The 26,311-nt window shown below is 41.6% G+C and overlaps 1 protein-coding gene across 2 annotated transcripts; it reads left to right on the top strand.

Moving 5' to 3' along the window:
- The first annotated feature begins 3,226 nt into the window (after positions 1–3,226).
- On the top strand, positions 3,227–23,555 carry aldh3a2b (aldehyde dehydrogenase 3 family, member A2b). Of its 2 annotated transcripts, none has more exons than XM_021563268.2 (11): positions 3,227–3,375; positions 5,743–5,905; positions 6,101–6,332; positions 10,255–10,340; positions 11,429–11,637; positions 11,740–11,857; positions 14,583–14,724; positions 21,526–21,692; positions 21,906–22,005; positions 22,104–22,342; positions 22,477–23,555. In XM_021563268.2, exons 2-11 carry the CDS (start codon positions 5,744–5,746, stop codon positions 22,489–22,491), a joined length of 1,470 nt encoding a protein of 489 aa, XP_021418943.1. In that variant the 5' UTR covers positions 3,227–3,375; position 5,743; the 3' UTR covers positions 22,492–23,555. The 2 variants fall into 2 exon arrangements, with proteins under 2 accessions (XP_021418943.1, XP_021418942.1); XM_021563267.2 differs by having other exon boundaries at positions 3,278–3,554.
- The last annotated feature ends 2,756 nt before the right edge of the window (positions 23,556–26,311 follow it).

The following is a 26,311-nucleotide window of genomic DNA, read 5'->3' as shown; positions in this document are numbered from 1 at the left end:
CCAGAGCCAGAGCCTTGTATTGAGAATATAAAGCTATTTTGAGTGATATAAATCAGAGATTAACTTCTGGATGAAGGGTCTACTGTGTAATAATAGTTGGCATAGAACAAATGGGTTTTTTATTCGTGACATTCCTGATGATTTATATATTTTTTTCTTTCAGAGAGCATAGAGAGAGTAATGAGTTGAGCCATCTCAAACATTACACAACAAAACCACCAGTGTTTGTCATTGACTCAGTGTGTGTCACCAGTGAAAGTGGATCCTCAGGTGTGATTGACGTTCCCCCTCCTCTTCTCCTCCTTCTCCTCCTTCCCTTTCCCCCCTTCCCCAATACACAAACACCCCTCCTCTCCTCTGCGTTTGATGTGGAATCTCCATCCATATTTCCTGTTATCCTGAGAAATTTTGAGGCCTAATTCGTGTGTGTGTGTTGAAGGGGAGAGTCCTGGCCTGCTACCAAGGCTTCAGAGAGCCTCTGTGGGCATCAATAGGGCCCCTGGAAACCCTGAGAGCCTGAGATCCAGAGCCTGAGTGTGATCCATCCCAACCTGGCTACAGATGAAAGGCATGGAGACCCGGCATGGTATAGGAGATATACTGCAGAATGCCTAGGGGGATGACCCACATATGAATGGACTTGGTTTAAGCTTGAATCGCAAACGTACTGTATGCTCTTTACGTATGTGTGATGAATATAAAACCATAAAATGGTTTAAATAATTAGATATCAAGTGTAACTAAAACACAAAATATTTGTTCATGATTCCCACCTGGGTCAGGCACAAAGTTGGCCTACCATAATGGAAATTAACCCCTAAGGAGCGCAGGGGAAAAATATTATTATTATTATTATTTATAATAAGAACGTTTTTCTTGAAAAGTGAAATCACAAGACATGACAGTAAAACTACAATAGCAACATTCAGATCAGTCTAGCAAGAGCTTTATTTTAAGTTGAATGTGAAATGAGAATCTGATGGTCACCTATTGCAAGCACGCAAATCCTTCTAAATATGTCTGTTTTTTTTCTGTGGCTGAAACATGGGCTACTCACAGAATGAGGTTTGGCTATGGGGAATTAAATCTGAAAAGACTTGGAATTGAACCTAACTCTCGTGTCTGGGACTATGTTTCTCTGTCATGTGTGATAGGCCAAGAAGATGGTTGGCCTATTTCAGCCCGAATTAGATTCATGTGAAATGAATGTGGCTTTTATCAGCTCAATCATGGTTCACAGATTTTTGTAATAGTTCGGTCATACTTACACCTTGGCCCAAACCCTTGAATCTCTAAATAGATGGTGCTTTTCATTTACATTAATTTGGGTCTGAGATTACGCAATTTTTCTAATGCAGTAGGCACCAACCCTGGTCATAAGGAGCTAAGCCTATAGTGTTGCATGGAAATATGCATGCAAAGGACAATTGACATCACATTGTATTGCACAAAGCATGGGGTTGTGGCAGCCACATTCAACATGATTTTGGCAGTTGGCAACTTGGCAAAATATTGTAGCATGATAACATGTCACTCAGCAACTTAAATTCTTAATGGAAATAAGAACTTGTTGGCCTATATCTTTAGATTCCTACAGCACCCGTTGTCACAGGAAGGCCAGAAAGATCATGAAGTACAACAACCACCCAAGCCACTGCCTGTTCACTCTGCTACCATCCAGAAGGCGAGGTCAGTACAGGGGCATCAAAGCTTCAACCGAGAGACTGAAAAACAGCTTCTATCTCAAGGCCATCAGACTGTTAAACAGCAATCACTAACACAGAGAGGCTGCTGCCTACATACAGACATGAAATCATTGGCAACTCTAACAAATGGATCACTAGTCACTTTATTAACGCCACTTTAATGATGATGTTTACATATTAATGTAAACATACTAATGATGTTTACATACTCATCCTATATGTATACACTGTATTTTATACCTTTATTGCATCTTGCCTATGCCGCTCTGTCATTGCTCATCCATATATTTATATATATATATTCTTATTCCATTCCTTTACTTAGATTTGTGTGTATTAGGTAGTTGTTGTGGAATTTTTAGATTACATGTTAGATATTGCTGCACTGTCGGAACTAGATGCACAAGCATTTCGTGTCACGAGAATTTTCAATTCCAATGATAATAACAATCAATCAATAACTCTGACCAATCCCGAGATCTGTAAGACCACGGGTTTAATAATAATTAGTCAAAGACTCAGCTTATGCAAAAAGAGAGTACCGTTTATTCGGAGAACGTCCTAAAGTCAAGAATACAAAAACATCAATTTTATAGCTGCGCACATACTTCCACACAAACAGTAGGTATCCTATGCACATACATACACACAAACAGTAGGTGAGTTTTATCCTTCTCCACAGGTCGCACCACTTTGTATCACTACCCAGCTGACAGTTCCATTCCCCCGAGATTAGGGAGACCTTGAGAAGTACTCACTGTCCTCTCCCAAGTCTCTCAGAGGCCTAGCCAGGTCAGTCCAAACACAGTTTTAATTGTTCTTCGGTATTTTACTAGGCACACACACACACACAAGTTCAAATCCTAAGCTACGCCTTGCTCAGACAGTCTGTGTTTTCCCATTATACAGATATATTGTTTAACATAACTCCGACTAAACCTACACACATCATCAGATTATAATTGTATTATTCTAATCAATTTCATACAGTTATAAAGTTTCAGAGTGCAATTATTTTTAGCATTATCTTTCACATATACATTATTTTATAATTTCACTGTGTGTATGTGCCCAATAAAATAGGATTTTATGTATTAATCATTAGGCTATAGAAGCATTGGGCTCTCGAGTGGCACAGCAGTCTAAAGTACTGCATCTCAGTGCTAAAGAAGTCACTACAGACCCTGGTTCGATTTCAGGATGTATCACAACCAGCAGTGATTGGGAGTTCCATAGGGCTGCGCACAATTGGCCCAGCGTTGTCGCTAACCAGGGTAGGCTGTCATTGAAAATATTAAATTGTTCTTTAACTTACTTGCCTAGCTAAATAAAGGTTTTAAAAAATGTGCTTTATTTGCGATAGGCCTACCATTCTGCAGTGCAAAAAGTTTGGAAAACAAAACAACATCATAAAATAAAGATCAAGTAAGGGATTATGCGTCACCGCCAGGTAATAACCATGTAGGAAAACATGGTTATAATTGTGCATGGACTTCTGACGCTTGAGTGACAGGCAAACTAACCATTAACTACCCAACCAGCGTCCACCAATAGCAGAGGGGCAGAATTAACGGAGATCCACCCTTAGCAGCGGTGGAAAAGGGATGTTTATGATTTTCAGGGATTCAGTCATTTCAACCTAACTTCGCTTTTCCACTGTAAAACAGAAGTAGGTACTCCGCTCACGCGTCTTTCTTTGGGTGCCACATTAAGTGAATGTAGATCCGTATTTCATGTTTACTCTATAGTGGTTCAGACTGAGTTTGCGGATCATTTCTAACGTCGTTGATTCGGCATTTAGCAATTTTGCGAATAATCTGAGTGAGATTTGGAATAACAGCCAATCAGGTAAGAGTTGACGTTGTGTTTGCGAGTAACATATTCATTTAATTAGTGATAACCAAGAAACGTTACAGAATGGCCTGCTGCAGGCCAGTACAACGTTACTGTGTTAAAGGTTGTGGTCAAGCCTTTTCTACATGTTGACTCAGCAGAATATAATTATGAACAACACCGTTTCTTAAACGGATTCAATCAAACTCAAAGCTACCATGTAATTTAACGGCTCAGAATGATTCTATGATTTGATCTCGCATGGAGCCAGTGTTGTTACATAGCCTACAATGCGCTGTTCTTTAGTTCACAGGTAGTTACGCCGTTGTAATGGGATAATACAAGTCATTTACTTTTGACAGCATTTCATCATAGCTGTTATTGCCGACCACACCAAAGCAGGCAAAGTCGGTTGACCAAGGCAAACAGAGCAACCTAGTAATTTGTGGATGTCCAAAATCAATTTATCAATTTCGAATGATATGTTACAAATTGCAATTCGTACAATATGTTACGAATCTCATTTGCAAACGTATGATACGTTATTAATTCCAATTTGTGGTGGCTAACGTTTGCTTGTTGCCTAGGTGGCACCGAGTACCTACTTCCGTTTTACAGTTAGCTAGGCTAGGGGTTAGGGCAGAGCTGCCAACTCTCACGAATTTGCGGTGAGACATCAGCATTGAAAAGTACGGCTTTTATTTGTCTAATTAGTCAGCGCGTTAACTTTTCAACTGTGCTCCAAATCGATGATACGAAACTCAGGACTCACTGGAAAACAGTGGCAATTGTTACTGAGTGGACTATCCTGGCTAAATAAATGAGCGCAGTTTTAAATAGGAGCACCTGAGTCTCCAATTTAACACCATGAGTGGAACCTTTATCATTGTCCTGTCCTACCACAGCACTGTCAACCGCGGCATATTGAAGCATATGATTGGTCTAGTTATGTAGGGTATCAAGGGGATTGGACGCATGTTTTAAAGAAACGCCCCTCAAGATTAGAGTGAAGTTGAATGGAGAGAAACGACAACATCGATTTAATCCGCACTTGCATTAGTCCCCTTGTTTGGTGATGATTTGCATTTAGGCTGTGACAAGGAAAAGGCAGCAGACAGAGACCTACAGCATGTTTTAGCAGGGACGTTTGGTAGGGTGACCTGATTTGTTAACTATGAAAATAATTGTGTCTAAAAGATTGTGAACCCAAAGCATACATTTGATTCTAGAGGGGGGACAATAAATATACATTATTTGATTAGGAAGTGGGGGCAGATTAATGGCATTTTGTCTTTAGGAGATTTTATTTTTTATTTACTTATTTTAGTAAGATCATTCTTAACAATGGGCTAAAATATAGGGTAATTAGTGTGCTTGTCAGCAAGAACACTACTGCTATTCCCCAATTTTGTCACATTAGTCATTTTAAATCTGATATGCCTACATTTGTCTTTGAAAATTAATTATATGAGGCTATGCATCGTCTGAAAAAAGTGCCCGCACTTTAAATGTCATCCCTCAAAATCTAAAAGTTACAAAGTCATAACATTTTGAGTTTAATGTTTAATATTTCATTTAATGTTCAAAGCATCCTGAATACACCTGACTTGTGGTTTTTATTAGGGTTAGAGGTTAAGGTTAGGGTTAATATTAAGGGTTAGGAGTTAGGATTAGGGGAAAAGTTAGCTAACATGCTAAGTAGTTGCAAAACAGCAAAAATGTACTAAGTAGTTGTAAAGTTGCTGTTTAGCTAAAAAGCTAAAGTTGTCTAAGATGTGATTCAAACGCACAACTTTTGGGCTGCTAGAAGTTTGCGTTATACACCCACCCATCCTCCCTGACCAAGCTCCACTCCTTTTGTTTTTGGCTTAAGTAACCTTCAGTCTTATGTAACTATAACATATAACATACGTAACATATTGACTAATTTGAGTGTCCCAGATTTACATTTACTATGTTACGTCTTCGAGCCCAGGATGAACATAGTTAGCCTACTCATATCAGTATGTTGACTATTTAATATTATAGCCAATAGATGAAATCATCCCTCCCTGATACACAACCTTGTTGTCATCAACACAGCATGACTCAGGAGTATAAAATATAAAATGGTTGTGAGTAGTGCCGTTCGTTTACAGTAGAAACATTTATGTTATTTTGTGGGGCGTGTTTGTAACATCCAGCCATCCATCACCTCTTGTAGAATGTCCCGTGAGCAGAAGGCGGTGGAGCGCGCGAGGAAAGCGTTCCTCACTGGGAGGTCAAAGCCCTTAGAACACCGGATCCGCCAGCTGAAGAACCTCCAGAGATTCCTCTTGGAGAGAGAGAAGGAGATAGCTGAGGCGATCAAGAAAGACCTGAACAAGGTAGAGAGACAAACAGACAGACACAGCGTGAGTGAGAGAGGAGTATGTGTGTGTGTGTGTGTGTGTGTGAGCATGTGCATAAATATATTTGTGTTTGTCTTTGCAGCGTATGTTTGCACACGCACTAGTGTGTCTGTGTGCATGTATCTATCCTCATCTATGTCCATATCCATCTTCTATCCTCCATTCATCCAGAGTGAGGCAGGCACCCAGCTGTATGAGACACTGGGCCTGGAAGGGGAGATTGTCCTTGCAGTGAAGAAGCTGGCAGAGTGGGTTGCCCCCCGGCCTGTTGAGAAGAACCTCCTGACCATCTCAGACACTGTTTACATCCAGCCTGAACCGCTGGGAGTGGTGCTCATCATAGGAGCATGGAACTACCCCTGGGCCGTCACCATACAGCCACTTATAGGGGCTATCGCTGCAGGTAGGGGGGAGTGGGGGGGTTGGGTAGTGTGTGTCTGTGTGTGTTTGTGTGTGACCTATCCCCAGACCATTCATCCATCTCTGCTTCTCTCAGGCCAGGTCCTTTTAATCAGTATTACACAATTGTCCTCTCAGCCTCTTACCTATCAAAGACAGGTTCAAAGTTCCTTGATTGTTATTCATTTGTGTGTGCGTGTTTGTGTGTGCTTCCATGCATGCATGCGAACTCTGAGCACTGCCACCTTCAGGGACTTTATCCTCCAAGGGTGAGACTCCGTCCTTGTATTGTGTCAGTCATGATCATCTAGCCCTCCATCTTTCCCCCTTCCAAGATGGCCGCCAGTGAATGTACTTCTGAATTATTTACGTTTGTTTTATTCACGTTTGTCTGTTTTAAAAGCTTGTTGCCAATGATCACTCTGTTGTTTGTATACAAGCAGCACCACAGTAAACACCTGAGGTATCCTACAACGTTAGCCAGCTAGATAAACAACCAGAAATAACCACACATTTTCTGGTTAATTAAGAAAGCTTCACTTAGACATGTGTCTTTGTACTCCCTGACGAATGATATGCTACCGAAACGGGTCAGAGTTTTAAAATCGTTGTTCCATTGAATGAAGGCATTTTAATTATATGAAGAGTGCCTTGATCCTCCTTTCTTTTTGATGACCAATTTATCCCAATTTATGACCAATTTACACCTTCTACCTACAAAGACCTAGCAGGGTTATATCATCCAATATCATACACAGCACATCCAATATCATACACATCAACCTACTCAGATTTACTACACACATAATAGCTTGACTACATTTTCTAACATCTGTGGCATTGGCTCACAGGCAAACAGGCAAGGGAATAAAACACATATTGCTAGAACCTGTTTCTTTAATTCTAAATATCAGACATTTGAAATCTCTAATTTTGACCGTAATACCTCTTATGGCAGTAACTTTACAAGCACTAATTATGGTCAATTTAGACTGAGAATAGTATCTAGTTATGATAAGGGGTGAAATAAGTATAGCCAGTTATAATTGTAATGGTTTATCAGATTATAAAAAAAGATGATCAGTCTTTACGTGGCTAAAAGAAAAGGAATATAACATATACTGTTTACAGGAAACTTACTCTACATCCTTAGATGAAGTTGCGTGGAAAAAAGGAATGGGGTGGCGAAATCATTTTCTGTCATGAACAAAGGAACTCAAAAGGTGTGATGATTTTAATTAACAAAAAATTGGATCTGAATGTGCAAATAGTCAAGAATGATTCACAAGGAAGGTGAATCTTTTTGAATATGAAAGTGGACAAAAAAGTGATTTGGCTCATTAATCTATGTGGTCCAAATTAGGATGATCCATACTTATTTGAAAATATTTATACCAATTTATTGAATTTACAGGCAACAAATGATCAAATCATTATGATAGGAGACTATAACTATCATCACCGTGCCCTTAAGGAAATCACAAATATTATGGACACCTTAGAAATAGTGTATATTTGGAGACTAAAAACCCTGACCAATTGAGATATACACGGAGGAGACTTAATCAAACTAGTCGCGTTGACTACTTTTTTGTCTCTTTCTCTCTTGCATCAAAGGTTAAAAAGGTTTTAATAGGAGACAGAATGCGATCGGATCATCATCTAATTGGCCTTCACATAACTCTTATAGAATTACCATGTGGATGGGATATTGACATTTAATCAATATTTACTGGAGAACCATTTATTTTTAACTAAGACAAAATAATTTGTAACTGAATTCTTCCAGTATAATATAGATTCAGCAAATCGCCTTATTTTTTGGGATACCTTTAAAATGTACCTTCAGAGATCATTCAATTCAATATTCATCAATAATTAAAAAAAACAGTTTCTGGCTAAAGAGACCAGACTAACAAGGGAAATATATGAACTAATAGTACAGGTAGATAGCAATAAAAACAATACTACAGAGATATGAAATAAGTTAGAGGAAAAACAAAAACCTTCCGGTTACTAGTCCAACGCTCTAACCACTAGGCTACCCTGCCACCCTAGTTCCGACAATGCAGTAATAACCAACGAGTAATCTAACCTAACAATTCCACAACTGCTACCTTATACACACAAGTGTAAAGGGATAAAGAATATGTACATAAAGATATATGAATGAGTGATGGTACAAAATGGCATAGGCAAGATGCAGTAGATGGTATAGAGTACAGTATATACATATGAGATGAGTAATGTAGGGTATGTAAACATTATATTAAGTGGCATTGTTTACAGTGGCTAGTGATACATTTTTACATCAATTTCCATTATTAAAGTGAGCAGGAGTTGAGTCAGTATGTTGGCAGCAGCCACTCAATGTTAGTGGTGGCTGTTTAACAGTCTGATGGCCTTGAGATAGACTAAAAAACAGCTTCTCTCTCTGTACTGACTTCGCCTTCTGGATGATAGCGGGGTGAACAGGCAGTGGCTCGGGTGGTTGTTGTCCTTGATGATCTTTATGGCCTTCCTGTGACATCGGGTGGTGTAGGTGTCCTGGAGGGCAGGTAGTTTGCCCCCGGTGATACGTTGTGCAGACCTCACTACCCTCTGGAGAGCCTTACGGTTGTGGGCGGAGCAGTTGCCATACCAGGTGGTGATACAGCCCGACAGGATGCTCTCGATTGTGCATCTGTAGAAATTTGTGAGTGCTTTTGGTGACAAGCCAAATTTCTTCAGCCTCCTGAGGTTGAAGAGGCGCTGCTGCTCCTTCTTCATCACGCTGTCTGTGTGGGTGGACCAATTCACTTTGTCCGTGATGTGTACTCCAAGGAACTTAAAACTTACTACCCTCTCCACTACTGTCCCGTCGATGTGGATAGGGGGGTGCTGTGTTGTTGATTGTGTCGCACTGCATTGCTTTATCTTGGCCAGGTCGCAGTTGTAAATGAGAACTTGTTCTCAACCGGCCTACCTGGTTAAATAAAGGTGAAATATTTTTTTTTAATTATTTTACCAGTCTTACAATTGGAAGAGAGCAGTGGGTCTATGTAGCATCTAGATCTTTTGAGTTTAAGTGGTTTGGCCCACATCCAATGATCTATATTTCTCTGGTTAAGCCTTAATTGAGACGTAACAATTGAGTCTTCCAGTAACAAGTTCCAATTCTGATTAGATTGGTAGTGGAAACACTTTGAGGAAACATCTTGTCTGGTTTTCTTTCGTCCTAGTTCCTCCTGGTTCTTGTAATGGAGAAATGGCATAATATATTTAACAGACATTTAGCATTCAGCCAAGTAAATAGCTGTTGGCATTGAGCTTGGACTGTTATTGATTAATGTGTGTGTGTTGGGCTGGACTTTATTCTCTAACCCTGCTATCAGTTACCAGAGGCAAGGTTATGGCCGTTCACTCGGTGAGAGTTCTGCCTTGCCTTACAGAAGGCCCTTTGCACACACACACCAGTCATCCCGGTGGATGGTGGCTGCAGAGGGACATATAGTACTGTAATATCATATGTGATAAATATATTTTGTAAAATGGTCTATTGCAATGACTGTGGTATGTGGTTGTTTTCCCTACTAAACTTCTTAAATACACTTAAGAGTGTCTGCTAACTCAGAGTTTCCCAAACTTGGCATAGGCCCCCCCCCCCAACTGAATAAAATGTAAATGTAATGTCATAATGGCTCTGCAGGTGTGAACCAAACATTGGATTAGACTGAATAAGAGATAAGTAAACATATAAATAGAATAAGGATCTCTTTCTATGCCAGTAAATGCCAACACATTCTGTCTGTCCGACTCATAAGGTATCACTCCAACTTTGTTTGTCTGCCCCAAGACTTATTGCCCAGTGCTAACCAATAACTCCATTGTTTGTCTTAGCATCCTTAAGCTAATGCTAATGACAACTGTACTATTCTCTGTGACAGGCAATGCTGCTGTGGTGAAGCCGTCTGAGGTGTGTGTCCACACCGCCAAGGTTATGGAGGACCTGCTGCCCGCCTACATAGACAAGGTAACACACATGCACACGCAGTCACACACTAGGAGGTTGAACGTTTAAACATCTTAATGCTAAGAAGAATCCCAAATAGAAAAAATCTATTTAATTCCCTCCCCCCACAAAATTAAAATCACAGTGCAGCTGGCTCACCTGTGCTTTCTCAGTCTTTGGTCTGTTGCGTGTAGAATATTCTAGCCTATTCATTGATGATAGGCCCAAGAAATTGCAAAATACAGCATTCCATTGCGATATGTAGCTTTTGATTGCCGATAGATAGGCCTAGTGCATGGTTCTGACTCTGTCTGCCTGGTGGCCTACCTGCCTATACTGTGCCCCTTTCTCTCCGTCCCTCGCTATGAAAAACGTTTGTGTTCTCGGGAGTACAGCAACTAATCAGTCATCTCCGTTCCAAAAATACTGAATCTTAGGGGTCAATTCCAAGCGGAAGATGTGTTTTCTTTCTACTAAATGTCTTAGTAAGTCACGGTATTTAACTAACTTTAAAGTACTTTTTTTAGTAGAGAGTGGTCTGACTCTGCATGCAGGCAGGCTGTCCACAAGCAGCTCGAGATTATTTGATTGACATTTCTGTTCGCCTAGTGATTGACGTATGAGTCCCATTTCAGAAATGGCATTCCTTTATAGACAAGTAAAATGCCTGTTCAATTGCGCTTCGAAAGTTTCTTGAGAGAAGGTTTAGTGTCGGCATTTAAAAAGCCATATTGTACCCTTACCGCTGTAGGGGTGGCAGATAGCCTAGCGGTAAAGAGTGTTTTGCCAGTATCCGTAAGGTAGCTGGTTCGAATCCCTGAGCCTACTAGGTGACACATCTGTTGATGTATAAACAGTTTGTATCTACCTCCCTGTTGTGGTGGCAGGTAGCCTAGTGGAAAAGAGTGGTGGGCCAGTACCTGAAAGGTGGTTCAAATCCCCTCAGTGACAAATCTGTTGATGTGTCCTTGAGCAAGGTACTTATCTCTAATTGCTCCTGTAAGTTCTTCTGGACAATAGCATCTGCTAAATGATCTGTTATGTAATCTGTATATAACAGCATGCATAATGTGTTGTAAATAACAATGTGTTTTTCCCTGCATCTCTAGGAGTTGTACCCAGTGGTGACAGGGGGTGTATCAGAGACCCAGGAGTTGCTGCGTCAGCGGTTCGACCATGTGTTCTACACAGGGAACAGCATGGTGGGGAAACTGGTGATGGAGGCAGCAGCCAAACACCTTACCCCTATTACCTTGGAGCTGGGGGGCAAGAGCCCCTGTTACATCGACAAGAATTGTGACATCCCCATCGCCTGCCGGTAAGAGAACACACACAGATACAGAAACAGACAGACAGATAAAACGTTCTAAATCTCTTCTCACCTTGTCCCTCCCTCTCTTTCCTCTTCTCTCTCCTGTAGGCGTGTGACATGGGGGAAGTATTCTAACTGTGGGCAGACGTGTATCGCGCCAGACTACATCCTGTGTGAGCCCAGCATCCAGGGCCGCGTGCTGGAGGAGATCAAGAAGTCCATCAAAGTACAACTCACTATGTTGGGAGTATAAAAAGGAGTATATATCTGGCTTCACGAACTAAGCATTGAGTAGCAACCATAAAGGTACTGACAGTTTTTGTTGGAGTGAAAAAGGAGGCCTTTTCCCTGATGTTTTTGTCCCACAAAACCAGTGCTCTCACAAGCTTATTATAATTATAGACAGGTGGGTTGTTTAGCAACAAAAACTTTGGTGCAAAACAGACGGCGTTGGTTTAAAATCAAAAGGAAATCAACTATATTTCATCTCCAAATGTTTATTGAAAACATAAATACATTTGCACAATGAGCACTTGTTATCGCTCAAATACATTGCTACTAGGGATGCGCCGATATTACATAAAAAAATCAAATAATCCAACTTTATTTAACCATGTAGGCTAGTTGAGAACAAGTTCTCATTTGCAACTGTGACCTGGCCAAGATAAAGCAAAGCAGTTTGACACAAACAACAACACAGAGTTACACATGGAATAAACAAACATACGATCAATAATACAATAGAAAAGTCTATATACAGCATGTGCAAATGAGGTAGGGTAAGCGAATAAATAGGCCATAGTGGTGAAGTAATTACAATATAGCAATTAAACACTGGAATGGTAGAATGTGCAGAAGATGAATGTGCAAGAAGAGATACTGGGGTGCAAAGGAGGAAGATAAATAAATACAGTATGGGGATGAGGTAGATTGGATGGGCTATGTACAGGTGCAGTGATCTGTGAGCTGCTCTGACAGCTGGGGCTTAAAGCTAGTGAGGGAGGTAAGAGTCTCCAGCTTTAGTGATTTTTGCAGTTCGTTCCAGTCATTGGCAGCAGAGAACTGGAAGGAGAGGCAGCCAAAGGAAGAATTGGCTTTGGGGGTGACCAGTGAGATATACCTGCTGGAGTGCGTGCTACGGGTGGGTGCTGCTATGGTTACCAGTGAGCTGAGATAAGGCGGGGCTTTACCTAGCAGAGACTTGTAGATGACCTGGAGCCAGTGGGTTTGGCGACGAGTATGAAGCGAGTGCCAGCCAACGAGAGCGTACAGGTCGCAGTGGTGGGTAGTATATGGGGCTTTGATGACAAAATGGATGGCACTGTGATAGACTGCATCTAATTTGTTGAGTAGAGTGTTGGAGGCTATTTTGTAAAGGACATCTTTGAAGTCGAGGATCTGTAGTTTTGGCTGATACCTGATACCTATACCCTATATTTACAATTTTAGCGACCTTTTAAGCATTCTAGTACAGTTAAATAGTTGAAACACACACACACTGACCAAAAAGTTATTTTGTTGGCATTTATGTCCCCATTACCAGTAAAACATAATCAAAGCCTATTTCTTTCACTTACTTGCTGTGCTGTTTCAATTTCATCATTATATCAAGCAGTGAGGTTTCAGCTCTGTCTGTCCGTGGCCTCTCTTCCTCAGTGCGCACTGTCACTGTGTCCTTTTTCCATCTTGTCCAGCTGTGTCTAACATTTCACGTAAACCCTGTTTCTTGTCTGCATCGAAGTAGCAGTCCTTGTACCTTGCATCGAGCATGGTGGTGACACAGTAAAGAGGCTCAGAGAGAATTAAACCAAATTGCTTGTTCACAGCCTCTAGTGGAGTACTTTTCTAAGTTAACCCAACGGTCTGTGTTGGCAGTTTCAATGATTTCAATGCCATGACAGAGGGTATCACGTCTGCTGCAGACGCAGTTGATGAGCTTATATCTCCAGTCAGTTGATCGAATGGCGCTAGGAGTGTGTTCATGTTTCCAAGTTTCAAACATGTTCTCAAATGCCATTGAAATGGCAGCAGCGGTATGAAAACCAGCACATTCTTGAGCATGCAATACGGCTTTCCTCAGTACAAAATCCTTTGTCGACCACTGTGCTGTCAAGCTAATAGCAGTGACGCCCATAGCAAGTAGCTCATGGATGTACGTGTAAGCAATACTGTGTAACTCTGGTAGGGCAACATCTGAAAAATAATTCCTACTTGGTATTGTGTACCAGGGATAGAGGTGCTTGATCAGTCAGCGAAAGCCAACATCATCCACGATAGAGAAAGGTTAATTGTCAAGGGCAGTGAATTCCATCATCTTGAATGGATTTCGCCTTTGAGTTGTCTCGCTGAAATGTTCTTCCTCTTTCAAATGACTGCCTCACTTGTTGACTGCTCGATCCACACAGCAGACATTGTGGGCTAGATTAGGAATGCTGTGTTGTACGTGTAGCGCTATCATTTTCGTGGCGCCATTACGTCATCTAACTACGTCAGCTTTGACATCAATTATGCACATCAGCGTTAAACTAGACATCGGGCCGATGCCGATGTTTGTATTTTTAGCTAATATCGGCAGATTATGCTTATGATAAGATTCATACTGTTACAGTATCTAGAGTTTACAAAATGGTACAATAGAGATAAATAATTAAACACAACAAAGAATGACATCTGCACACATGATCAAATTATATGCTTACCGATATATCGTGCATCCCTAATTGTTACAGTTGTTAGTTAGTGATCCAATTTTTGACATAATCGCATATACGTGACATAAGTCAAGATACCATGTCTTGTTTTCAGGTGTTAAGAACAAGATGAAACTACAATTTCCCACATTACAGCTTCTTGGCATAATTTTCACGTCATCATTTTCGTGACTTTGTCAGGCAACCCATCTATTATGTAATGTACAATTGGTCAATTGTGTACATGTATTTTCCTTTCAGGCCTTCTACACAGAGGACCCCAAGACCTGCCCCGACTACGGACGCATCATCAACCAGCGCCACTTCAAACGCATCATGGCCATGACAGAGGACAGCACCATCGCTATAGGAGGGGATAGTGATGAGTCAACGTGCTACATAGGTACTACTTATGACAAGCATAATGCTACATAGATACTGTACTACTTATGATAGGCATAGCTACCTAAGATGGCGCCAGAGAAGAAGGCTGACGTTTTATGTGCCCCCAACCAGTTGTGTTTTTTGTTAGTTTCTTTGCATTGTTGTTTTTTTAAACTTATTTTGTACATAATGTTGCCACTACAGTCTCTTATGACGGAAAATAACTTCTGGACATCAGGACTGTGATTACTCACCACGGACTGGCAGAAACCTTTTTTCCCTTTAACGAGTCTGACGAGCCCGACGTGAATGATATACTGCTCTCCCAGGAACAGGCCCAGATCACCATGATTTGCGTGAAGAGAAAAAGTGGCCAAAGGGCGGGCTGCCTTCTGAGAATTTGTAGGCAATCAAATGAACCCCCACTTCCTTCCATTCTGCTAGCAAACGTGCAATCTTTGGAAAATAAAATAGAAGACCTACGTGGAAGATTAAACTCTCGAACTATTGCTCGCCTGAGGTAGAGTATCTCATGATAAGCTGTAGACCACACTATCTACCTAGAGAGTTTTCATCTGTATTTTTCGTAGCTGTTTACATACAACCACAGACTGAGGCCTGGCACTAAGATAACATTGAATGAGCTGTATTCCGCCCTAAGCAAACAAGAAAATGCTCACCCAGAGGCGGCACTCCTAGTAGCTGGGGACTTTAATGCAGGGAAACTTAAATCATTTTTCTATCAGCATGTTAAATGTGCAACCAGAGGGGGAAAAAAAACTCTGGACCACCTTTACTCCACACACAGAGATGCATACAAAGCTCTCCCTCGCCCTCCATTTGGCAATCTGACCATAATTATGTCCTCCTGATTCTTGCTTACAAGCAAAAATTAAAGCAGGAAGCACCAGTGACTTGATCAATAAAAAAGTGGTCAGATGAAGCAGATGCTAAACTACAGGACTGTTTTGCTAGCACAGATTGGAATATGTTCCGGGATTCCTCCAATGGCATTGAGGAGTACACCACATCAGTCATTGGCTTCATCAATAAGTGAATCGATGACGTCGTCCCCACAGTGATTGTACGTGCATACCCCAACCAGAAGCCATGGATTGCAGGCAACATCCGCATTGAGCTAACAGCTAGAGCTGCCGCTTTCAAGGAGCGGGAAACTTATAAGAAATCCCGCTATGCCCTCCGACGAACCATCAAACAGGCAAAACGTCAATACAGGACTAAGATTGAATCGTACTACACTGGCTCTGACGGTCGTCGGATGTGACAGGGAATGCAAACCATTACAGACTACAAAGGGAAGCACAGCCGAGAGCTGCCCAGTGACATGAGCCTACCACATGAGCTAAACTACTTCGAGGCTCACTTCGAGGCAAATAACACTAAAACATGCATGAGAGCAGCAGCTGTTCCGGAAGACTCTGATCACGCTCTCCGCAGCCGATGTGAGTAAGACCTTTAAACAGGTCAACATTCACAAGGCCGCAGGGCCAGACTGTACTGCGAGCATGCGCTGACCAACTGGCAAGTCTCTTCACTGACATTTTCAACCTCTCCCTGTCCGAGTCTGTAATATCAACATGTTTTAAGCAGACCACCATAGTCCCTGTGCCCAAGAACACTAAGGTAACCTGCCTAAATGACTACCGACCCGTAGCACTCACATCTGTAGCCATGAAGTGCTTTGAAAGCTTCGTCATGGCTCACATCAACACCATTATCCCAGAAACCCTAGACCCACTCCAATTTGCATACTGCCCCAACAGATCCAGAGATGACGCAATCTCTATTGCACTCCACACTGGCCTTTTCCACCTGCACAAAAGGAACACCTATGTGATAATGCAATTGATTGACTACAACTCAGCGTTCAACAACATAGCGCCCTCAAAGCGCATCAATAAGCTAAGGACCCTGGGACTAAACACCTCCCTCTGCAACTGGATCCTGGACTAACTGACGGGCCGCCCCCAGGTGGTAAGGGTAGGTAACAAGACTTCTGCCACACTGATCCTCAACACAGGGGCCCCTCAGGGGTGCATGCTCAGTCCCCTTCTGTACTCCTTGTTCACTCATGACTGCACGGTCAGGCACGATTCCAACACCATCATTAAGTTTACTGATGACACAACAGTGGTAGGCCTGATCACCGACAACGACGAGACAGCCTATAGGGAGGAGGTCAGAGACCTGGCCATGTGGTGCCACGACAACAACCTCTCCCTCAACGTGATCAAGACAAAAGAGATGATTGTGGACTACAGGAAAAAGAGGACCGTGCACGACTCCATTCTCATTGACGGGGTTGTAGTGGAGCAGGTTGAGAGCTTCAAGTTCCTTGGTGTCCACATCATGAACAAACTAACATGGTCCAAGCTAGAGATCGACCGATAATGATTTTTCAGCGCCGATACCGATTATTGGAGGACCAAAAAAGCTGATACCTATTAATCGGCCGATTTTAAAAAAAAATGTATTTGTAATAATGACAATTACAACAATACTGAATGAACGCTTATTTTAACTTAATATAATACATCAATAAAATCAATTTAGCCTCAAATAAATAATGAAACGTTCAATTTGGTTTAAATAATGCAAAAACAAAGTGTTGGAGAAGAATGTAAAAGTGCCATGTAAGAAAGCTAACGTTTAAGTTCCTTGCTCAGAACATGAGAACATATGAAAGCTGGTGGTTCCTTTTAAGATGAGTCTTCAATATTCCCAGTTAAGAAGTTTTAGGTTGTAGGTATTATAGGAATTATATGAATTATATTTCCCTCTATACCATTTGTATTTCATTAACCTTTGACTATTGGATGTTCTTATAGGCACTTTAGTATTGCCAGTCTAACAGTCCCTCTCCGTCCCTCTCCTAGCTCCTTCCTGGGCTCGAACCAGGAACACAACGACAACAGCCCCCCTCGAAGCAGCGTTACCCATGCTGAGCATGGGAAACAACCACAGGCTCAGAGCGAGTGACGTTTGAAATGCTATTAGCGCGCGCTAACCCGCCAGCCATTTCACTTTGGTTACACCAGCCTCATCTCGGGAGTTGATATGCTTGAAGTCATAAACAGCTCAATGCTTGACGCACAACGAAGAGCTGCTGGCAAAACGCACGAAAGTGCTGTTTGAATCAATGTTTACACGCCTGCTTCTGCCTACCACCGCTCAGTCAGATACTTAGATACTTGTATGTTCAGTCAGATTATATGCAATGCAGGACACGCTAGATAATATCTAGTAATATCATCAACCATGTGCAGTTAACTAGTGATTATTGTTTTTATAAGATAAGTTTAATGCTAGCTAGCAACTTACCTTGGCTAACTGCATTCGCGTAACAGGCAGTCTCCTTGTGGAGTGCACAAGGACTTGTTAACTGAAACGTTGCAAGATTGGATCCCCCGAGCTGACAAAGTGAAAATCTGTCGTTCTGCCCCTGAACGAGGCAGTTAACCCACCGTTCCTAGGCCGTCATTGAAAATAAGAATGTGTTCTTAACTGACTTGCCTAGTTAAATAAAGATTAAATAATGGTGTAAAAAAAAAAGATTAAAAAAATCGGTGTCCAAAAATACCGATTTCCGATTGTTATGAAAAAGAAAACTTGAAATCATTCCAATTAATCGGTCGACCTCTAATCCAAGCACACCAAGACAGTCGTGAGAGGGCACGACAACACCTATTCCCCCTCAGGAGACTGAAAAGATTTGGCATGGGTCCTCAGATCCTCAAACGGTTCTATAGCTGCACCATCGAGAGCATCCTGACTTGTTGCATCACTGCCTGGTATGGCAACTGCTCGGCCTCCGACCGCAAGGCACTACAGAGGGTAATGCGAATGGCCCAGTACATCACTGGGGCCAAGCTTCCTGCCATCCAGGACCTACCACTATACCAGGCGGTGTCAGAGGAAGGCCCTAAAAATTGTCAAGGACTCCAGCCACCCTAGTCATAGACTGTTCTTCCCCTTCACCGCTGCTGCTCTCTGTTGTTATTCTTTATTTATTCTTTAATAACTCTAACTACATGTACATATTACCTAAACTAACCAGTGCCCCCGCACATTGACTCTGTACCGGTACCCCCCTGTATATAGTCTCGCTATTGTTATTTATTGCTGCTCTTTAATTACTTGTTAGTTTTATTTTTGTTCTTGTCTGTATTTTTTAAAACTGCACTGTTGGTTAGGGGCTCATAGTAAGTAAGCATTTCACTGTAAGGTGAAATGTTGTATTCACCTGTTGGTTTCCCATGTGACTAACAAAATTTGATTTGATGATACATACTTGTAGGTATCACTTTTCCTATCAAAACTGCCTCAACTCCTTCCAACATTCATAGCTTTCTAGAGACACTATTCAATATCCATTTTTACAATTTGTTCTTTCTGTAATACAAGTTGAATAACTTATTTGTATTGTATGACTGACTCCATAGGTATCACATACAGTGCCTTGCGAAAGTATTCAGCCCCCTTGAACTTTGCGACCTTTTGCCACATTTCAGGCTTCAAACATAAAGATATAAAACTGTATTTTTTTTGTGAAGAATCAACAACAAGTGGGACACAATCATGAAGTGGAACGACATTTATTGGATATTTCAAACTTTTTTAACAAATCAAAAACTGAAAAATTGGGCGTGCAAAATTATTCAGCCCCTTTACTTTCAGTGCAGCAAACTCTCTCCAGAAGTTCAGTGAGGATCTCTGAATGATCCAATGTTGACCTAAATGACTAATGATGATAAATACAATCCACCTGTGTGTAATCAAGTCTCCGTATAAATGCACCTGCACTGTGATAGTCTCAGAGGTCTGTTAAAAGCGCAGAGAGCATCATGAAGAACAAGGAACACACCAGGCAGGTCCGAGATACTGTTGTGAAGAAGTTTAAAGCCGGATTTGGATACAAAAAGATTTCCCAAGCTTTAAACATCCCAAGGAGCACTGTGCAAGCGATAATATTGAAATGGAAGGAGTATCAGACCACTGCAAATCTACCAAGACCTGGCCGTCCCTCTAAACTTTCAGCTCATACAAGGAGAAGACTGATCAGAGATGCAGCCAAGAGGCCCATGATCACTCTGGATGAACTGCAGAGATCTACAGCTGAGGTGGGAGACTCTGTCCATAGGACAACAATCAGTCGTATATTGCACAAATCTGGCCTTTATGGAAGAGTGGCAAGAAGAAAGCCATTTCTTAAAGATATCCATAAAAAGTGTTGTTTAAAGTTGCCACAAGCCACCTGGGAGACACACCAAACATGTGGAAGAAGGTGATCTGGTCAGATGAAAACAAAATTGAACTTTTGGCAACAATGCAAGACGTTATGTTTGGCGTAAAAGCAACACAGCTCATCACCCTGAACACACCATCCCCACTGTCAAACATGGTGGTGGTAGCATCATGGTTTGGGCCTGCTTTTCTTCAGCAGGGACAGGGAAGATGGTTAAAATTGATGGGAAGATGGATGGAGCCAAATACAGGACCATTCTGGAAGAAAACCTGATGGAGTCTGCAAAAGACCTGAGACTGGGACGGAGATTTGTCTTCCAACAAGACAATGATCCAAAACATAAAGCAAAATCTACAATGGAATAGTTCAAAAATAAACATATCCGGGTGTTAGAATGGCCAAGTCAAAGTCCAGACCTGAATCCAATCGAGAATCTGTGGAAAGAACTGAAAACTGCTGTTCACAAATGCTCTCCATCCAACCTCACTGAGCTCGAGCTGTTTTGCAAGGAGGAATGGGAAAAAATGTCAGTCTCTCGATGTGCAAAACTGATAGAGACATACCCCAAGCGACTTACAGCTGTAATCGCAGCAAAAGGTGGCGCTACAAAGTATTAACTTAAGTGGGCTGAATAATTTTGCACGCCAAATTTTTCAGTTTTTTATTTGTTAAAAAAGTTTGAAATATCCAATAAATGTCGTTCCACTTCATGATTGTGTCCCACTTGTTGTTGATTCTTCACAAAAAAATACAGTTTTATATCTTTATGTTTGAAGCCTGAAATGTGGCAAAAGGTCGCAAAGTTCAAGGGGGCCGAATACTTTCGCAATGCACTGTACATTACAGGCCCATGGATATTATATACACAAACAAACCCCACTACATTATTTAGTACCAAGCAGTTAGTGTTAAGCCCTTATTTGTAGATCTAGTTGATGTATATCTATGCTCAGGGCATCGCATACCCAACAGTTGGTTACCCTGACACATCTAGTTGTGTATCTATGCTCCCCTCCTCTGCTCCTACAGTACTGCTATGGGGTTAAAGCCTATCTAGTTAATGTATATCTATGTTCTGCCCACTACATGCCCTGCTGTTGGTTACCCTGACACATCTAGTTGTGTATCTCTGCTCCCCTCCTCAGTTCCTACAGTACTGCTATGGGGTTAAAGTTGGTTTCCCATCTAGTTGCTGTATATCTATTCTCTGGCCACCGCATACCCTGCTGTTGGTTATCCTGACACATTTAGTTGTGCATCTATGCTCCCCTCCTCAGCTCCTACAGTACTGCTATGGGGTTAAAGTTGGTTTCCCATCTTGTTGATGTATATCTATGTTCTGGCCACCACATACCCTGCTGTTGGTCACCCTGACACATCTAGTTGTGTATCTATGCTCCCCTACTCAGCTCCTACAGTACTGCTATGGGGTTAAAGTTGATTTCCCATCTAGTTGACCTCTAAATATATTATCCCCTACTCAGACCATACAGTGCTGCTACTGGTTTCCCTGACACATCTAGTTAATCCATATCTGTCCTCCCTCCTTCTCAGCTCCTACAGTACTGAAGGACGTGCAGGTGAACTCCAAGGTGATGCAGGAGGAGATTTTTGGTCCCCTGCTCCCCATCCTGACGGTCAGTGGAGTGGACGAGGCCATCAACTTCATCAACAAGGGAGAGAAACCCCTCGCCCTCTATATCTTCTCACCTGATGACAAGGTAACTACTCACACATGCACACATATAGAGAACACACAAGCACATGCTCAGCAACTATTTATTTTTAAAACAATAATGGTGGGCTGTTTTTTTCATTAAAATGTCTCATTCTCTCTCACTCCTCTCACCCCTCCTACTCAACCCTCCCTCCCTTGCTCTTCTCTCTCTGCATCCCCCTTCTCTCTCTCTCTCTCATCCCATCTCTCTCTTTAGGTGATAAAGAAAGTGATAGCAGAGACCTCCAGTGGAGGAGTGTTGGCTAATGACTGTCTTGTGCACTACTCTGTCAGTGCACTGCCCTTTGGTGGAGTGGGTAAGTAAGGTTCACTATATAACACAACAACAAAACATTGCTGTTTCACACGGAGTCAAATGAGAAGAGATATGTGTTCTTCAATTTTCCCCCTGTAGGTAACAGTGGAATGGGCAGCTACCACGGAAAGTTCAGCTTTGACAACCTGAGCCACCTGAGGGGCTGTCTTATCAAGCAGCTGAAGATGGAGGGGGTTAACGACATGCGCTACCCTCCCCATACTGCCAAGAAACTGTTCTGGGCACGCTTCTTCATCCTCAAAAATCCAGACCTGGGGTGGTTAGGACGCATGACGCTGCTCGCTATCATCGCTGTGGTGGCTGCTGTGGTGTTACAGGTTAGGGGGAAGGAGGAAACTCTGTGTGTGTGTGGGGGGGGGGGGGGGGGGGGGGGCTGGTAAGAAGCGATTTGGGAATTTTAGATTGAGTTTCACTGATTGGTGGATGTGTGTGTTTCTGTGTGTTTCTTCAGAGATATCTTCAGTGAGATCAAACAAGTCTAACCGTACTTCTGGCCTGATGTTACTCTGGTGACCCGCTGGACCCTGGAACAGAGTTGGCTCTAAAAGTGCTAAATGAACTTTGACGCGGTTAAGATTCTGTCTGCTTCAAGATAATAATCATTCGTAACCATAGTAATGTCAGGTTCAACCTTTAACCCCTCCCCAATAACCCCAATCAGAATTATTATGCAATTCTGCATGAAGCCGTTTCAGAAGGATTAGCTTGCTAATGCTTACTAACATTAGCTAGCCGCAACAGATTTTATGAATGTGATTTTTTATCTGATTTATGGCACGTTAATCAGTGTAATATTATGTGAATTTGTTAGTTAAACCTGTCCGCTTTTTATTTTAAGCCTTAAAACGTTGAAATGTTTGCTGCTTATTAACATTTTGGAAAATGTATCAAAATAAACAATGCATACCTCTTATAAAAGGTTATAACTGGTCATATCGCTGCGCTATGAAGAAGCATAGCTGACCTATATGCAAGGTTCTCTAAGGATTGCATAAAATCCTTTCATATGAATGAATAATCATGAAGTATTGTGTGTTAATATTGTACTACTATTACACATGCTTGTATGTTTCAGTCAGCCTCAGAGAAGCACAACTCTAGTTCTGTTATCATTTCAGTTTTTAATTTCAACCGTTAGAAAGAGATTGCAATGGAGATGTATTTTATTTGAAGTAGAACTTTAACATTCCCTGTCAGTGATTTACCATGCTTTTCCAGGGCAATTGTTCTGATTGTTGCATTGTATTTTTTATCTTTCACATTCACACTATGTGCCTGAAACAAAACCAAATAACCAATCAAGTACCTTTCGAGAATTACACCTTCCATTTCACCACAGAGTTCGTAAAATATTTGCCTGAAGAACTTGTATTCAATAGCTCAGGGTGTAACAAAGTATGACAACTACTATGCCTGAGCAACAATGAAGGAGTAACAGCGTATAATTTCAATGTTTTGGTATTGCCGTCAGAGCATTCCCATGGCATTGATTGTAATTGATTTGTAATAAATCAGTTTTTATGTCCTTCACTTATTGATTGCGGTTGTGTTATTGATAGGGAATGAGAGGAATATCCAGTGCCGATTTTAGCATGTATATCTTGGAGGGGTAAACTCCCCCCCAATTTTTTTTATGCATGCCAGCAAAGGCACTACACAACACAAGACTAAACAATACATGGATTGCACTCTAACGGTGACAAACGGTGCCCACAAACGGTTAGGGCCTACATAAATCTGTCCCAACAGCAGAGCTTTCTTTTCAGCACCATTGAGTGAATCCTTACCACCGCTACACCTGGCTTTCAGCGGAACCTTGTCTGGCAGCGAAACAGTTCATTCAGCCTCATTTACTGCCTTTTAAAAACACTAATTTGATATGGCTGACTTGCTTAAACAAATGTGGTTTCTACTGACAATTGATATGTACAAACTATGGCATAAGGGAACAATGAGCGGAGAGGAAATCCGTGATTTTGATTAAGACATTAATGAGCGAGCTAAGACGAACGTAGTCATAACAATTTGTTTTTTAATGTAAAGTGACAGAATTCAGAACATGGGCCGTTCTTACAGTATTCTCCCTGTACACCAAGTCAGAACTGTAAGATAAGTAAAGGGGGCATATAAGCAGACAATGAAAGCTCTTAAGAGTATTCGATGGTGACATTTCTCTAAAACAGGCTACATGTAAACCACCAAGTCAGAAAAGAAGGCTAAGTTATGAGGGGGAACCAAATTATTATGGTGAGGCACATGGGCTACTAACAGCTTACTACACAACATATACTTATAATTACTTTCTTAGCTACATTATACATATCTCACTGGCATATTACATCATTTTTGCAGCAGCATTCAAGACATTTTTGGACTCACCTTGTTGTGCTGTCCTCACTTGAACAGGAAGGTGGCGCAGTGGTCCTTTTTGTGGCAAATTTTGTCATAGAACTTTTAAGACAACTAGGAACTCTGAAAAAATCAAGGTTGAATCATGTCAGAGATCTTCGGGTCGGAGCTCTAGAAAGAGGCCCGAGTTCCCAACTTCAAATTCACAGACTTGGACAACTTACCCTCTCCACCGAATAGCAGGCTAGTGATTATGCAGCGAATAGCAGGCTAGTTAGCCACTGATTCCTTCCAAATCACATATTTTTGAATTTGAACTTGTTGTCTAATGTTTATGTCCAATGGCTGAAGGAGCACCAAAATGTTTAATCTATAATTTCTCTTCATATGACAAGGATTGAAAAGGAATTACAAGAGATTATCGACTTGATTCATGAAGACTGCTTGTTTAGCTTGCTAGCTAAGATTTTGAAAGTATGATGTTGACATGATCAGTCCAATCAAAGCTCCAGTACATAAAACATGATTTGACATCATTTAATCTGTGGCCAATGATCTTGAGCCTTCTTGGATGTGCACTTCTAATGTAAATCTATGGCAACAACCAAGTGGCTTGAACTTTCTAGCTGTCCCTGTAGATTTGGCAGTGACGTAGTGTCCCTATGAGTGAGAGAACACTGAGCCAATCACGGTGCAACTTGAGAACATTATCAACCACTATGCTCTGTATTTTCTGCTGGCTGCCCCACCACCAAAGAAAGCACTGAGCTAGGCTGAAACAACTGCATTTTGGAGCTGCCTTACTCAAGAAAGCAAGAAAAGAGACCATGTTTGCATGCAGCTTTATTAACTCAATCAGTTTGCCAACTGATATGTGATACGTATTATTTTTATTTATTTATTTATTTGCTTAATGGGGGGCTCTGCCCCACCTGCCTTGAATGACGGGTCGCCACTGGGAATATCAGATGATCGGGTTTCTAAATAGAGCCACAATGTCAGTAGGACATTCCATTTGTGTGGTTTGCTATGATAAATATGGCCAGTAGGTGTTGCTCTAACTACTTGACTACAACTTTGAAGAAACCTGCCAGTAGTTATTTTCTCCACCTTCTCTGTCTCTCTACCTCCCTCTCTCTCTCCCCATCTCTCCCTTTTTCACTCTCTCCCTCCCTCACTATCATCCCCTTTCTTCATCTCTCAGGTGGAGGGTCAGAGAGTGTGTGTGTGTGTGTGTGTGTGTGTGTGTGTGTGCGTCAGAGTGTGTTTTCATTAATGTATGCCTCTATCTGGCTCCTGGGAGTGTGCGCGAGTGGTAGTCATGGATTTTGCTCTTTACCTCTCCAGTCTCCTCTCTGTTTTCATCCACTGCTCAGGTAAGACATTTGAGGTTTTTGTGATTGTGTATTTCGGAAATAATCAAAACTTGGAAAATGGCGCAGAAGAGGATGGCTGTCGTTTTACATGCCCCTAATCAATTGTGCTATTATTTTTTTTTTTTCATTGTTCGTAACTTATTTTTGAACTTGTTTTGTACATAATGTTGCTGCTACCATCTCTTATGACCAAAAATAACTTCTGGACATCAGAACATGGATTACTCACCACAGACTGGAAGAAGCTTTTTCTTTTAACGAGTCTGACGAGAAAGATATACTGCTCTTCCGGGAACAGGCCCAGATCCACGTCATTTGCGTGAAGAAAAGACAGAGGAAAAGAGGATGCAGATCAGGCTGCCTTTTGAGAATCTGTAAGCGAGCGAGTAAACTCCCACTGCCATCAATCCTACTTGCTAACATGCAATCATTGTAAAATAAAATGGATGACCTACGATTACGATTATCCTACCAACAGGACATTAAGAACTGCAATGTCCAATGTTTCACCGTTTCGTGGCTGAAAGACGACACGGACAATTTATGCTAGAAGGATTTTCA

The sequence above is a fragment of the Oncorhynchus mykiss genome, chromosome 15, assembly GCF_013265735.2.
Source record: "Oncorhynchus mykiss isolate Arlee chromosome 15, USDA_OmykA_1.1, whole genome shotgun sequence".
NCBI classification, from domain to species: domain Eukaryota; kingdom Metazoa; phylum Chordata; class Actinopteri; order Salmoniformes; family Salmonidae; genus Oncorhynchus; species Oncorhynchus mykiss.
The sequence above is the reverse complement of the archived record's forward strand: the minus strand, read 5'-3'. Positions and strand labels throughout refer to the sequence as shown.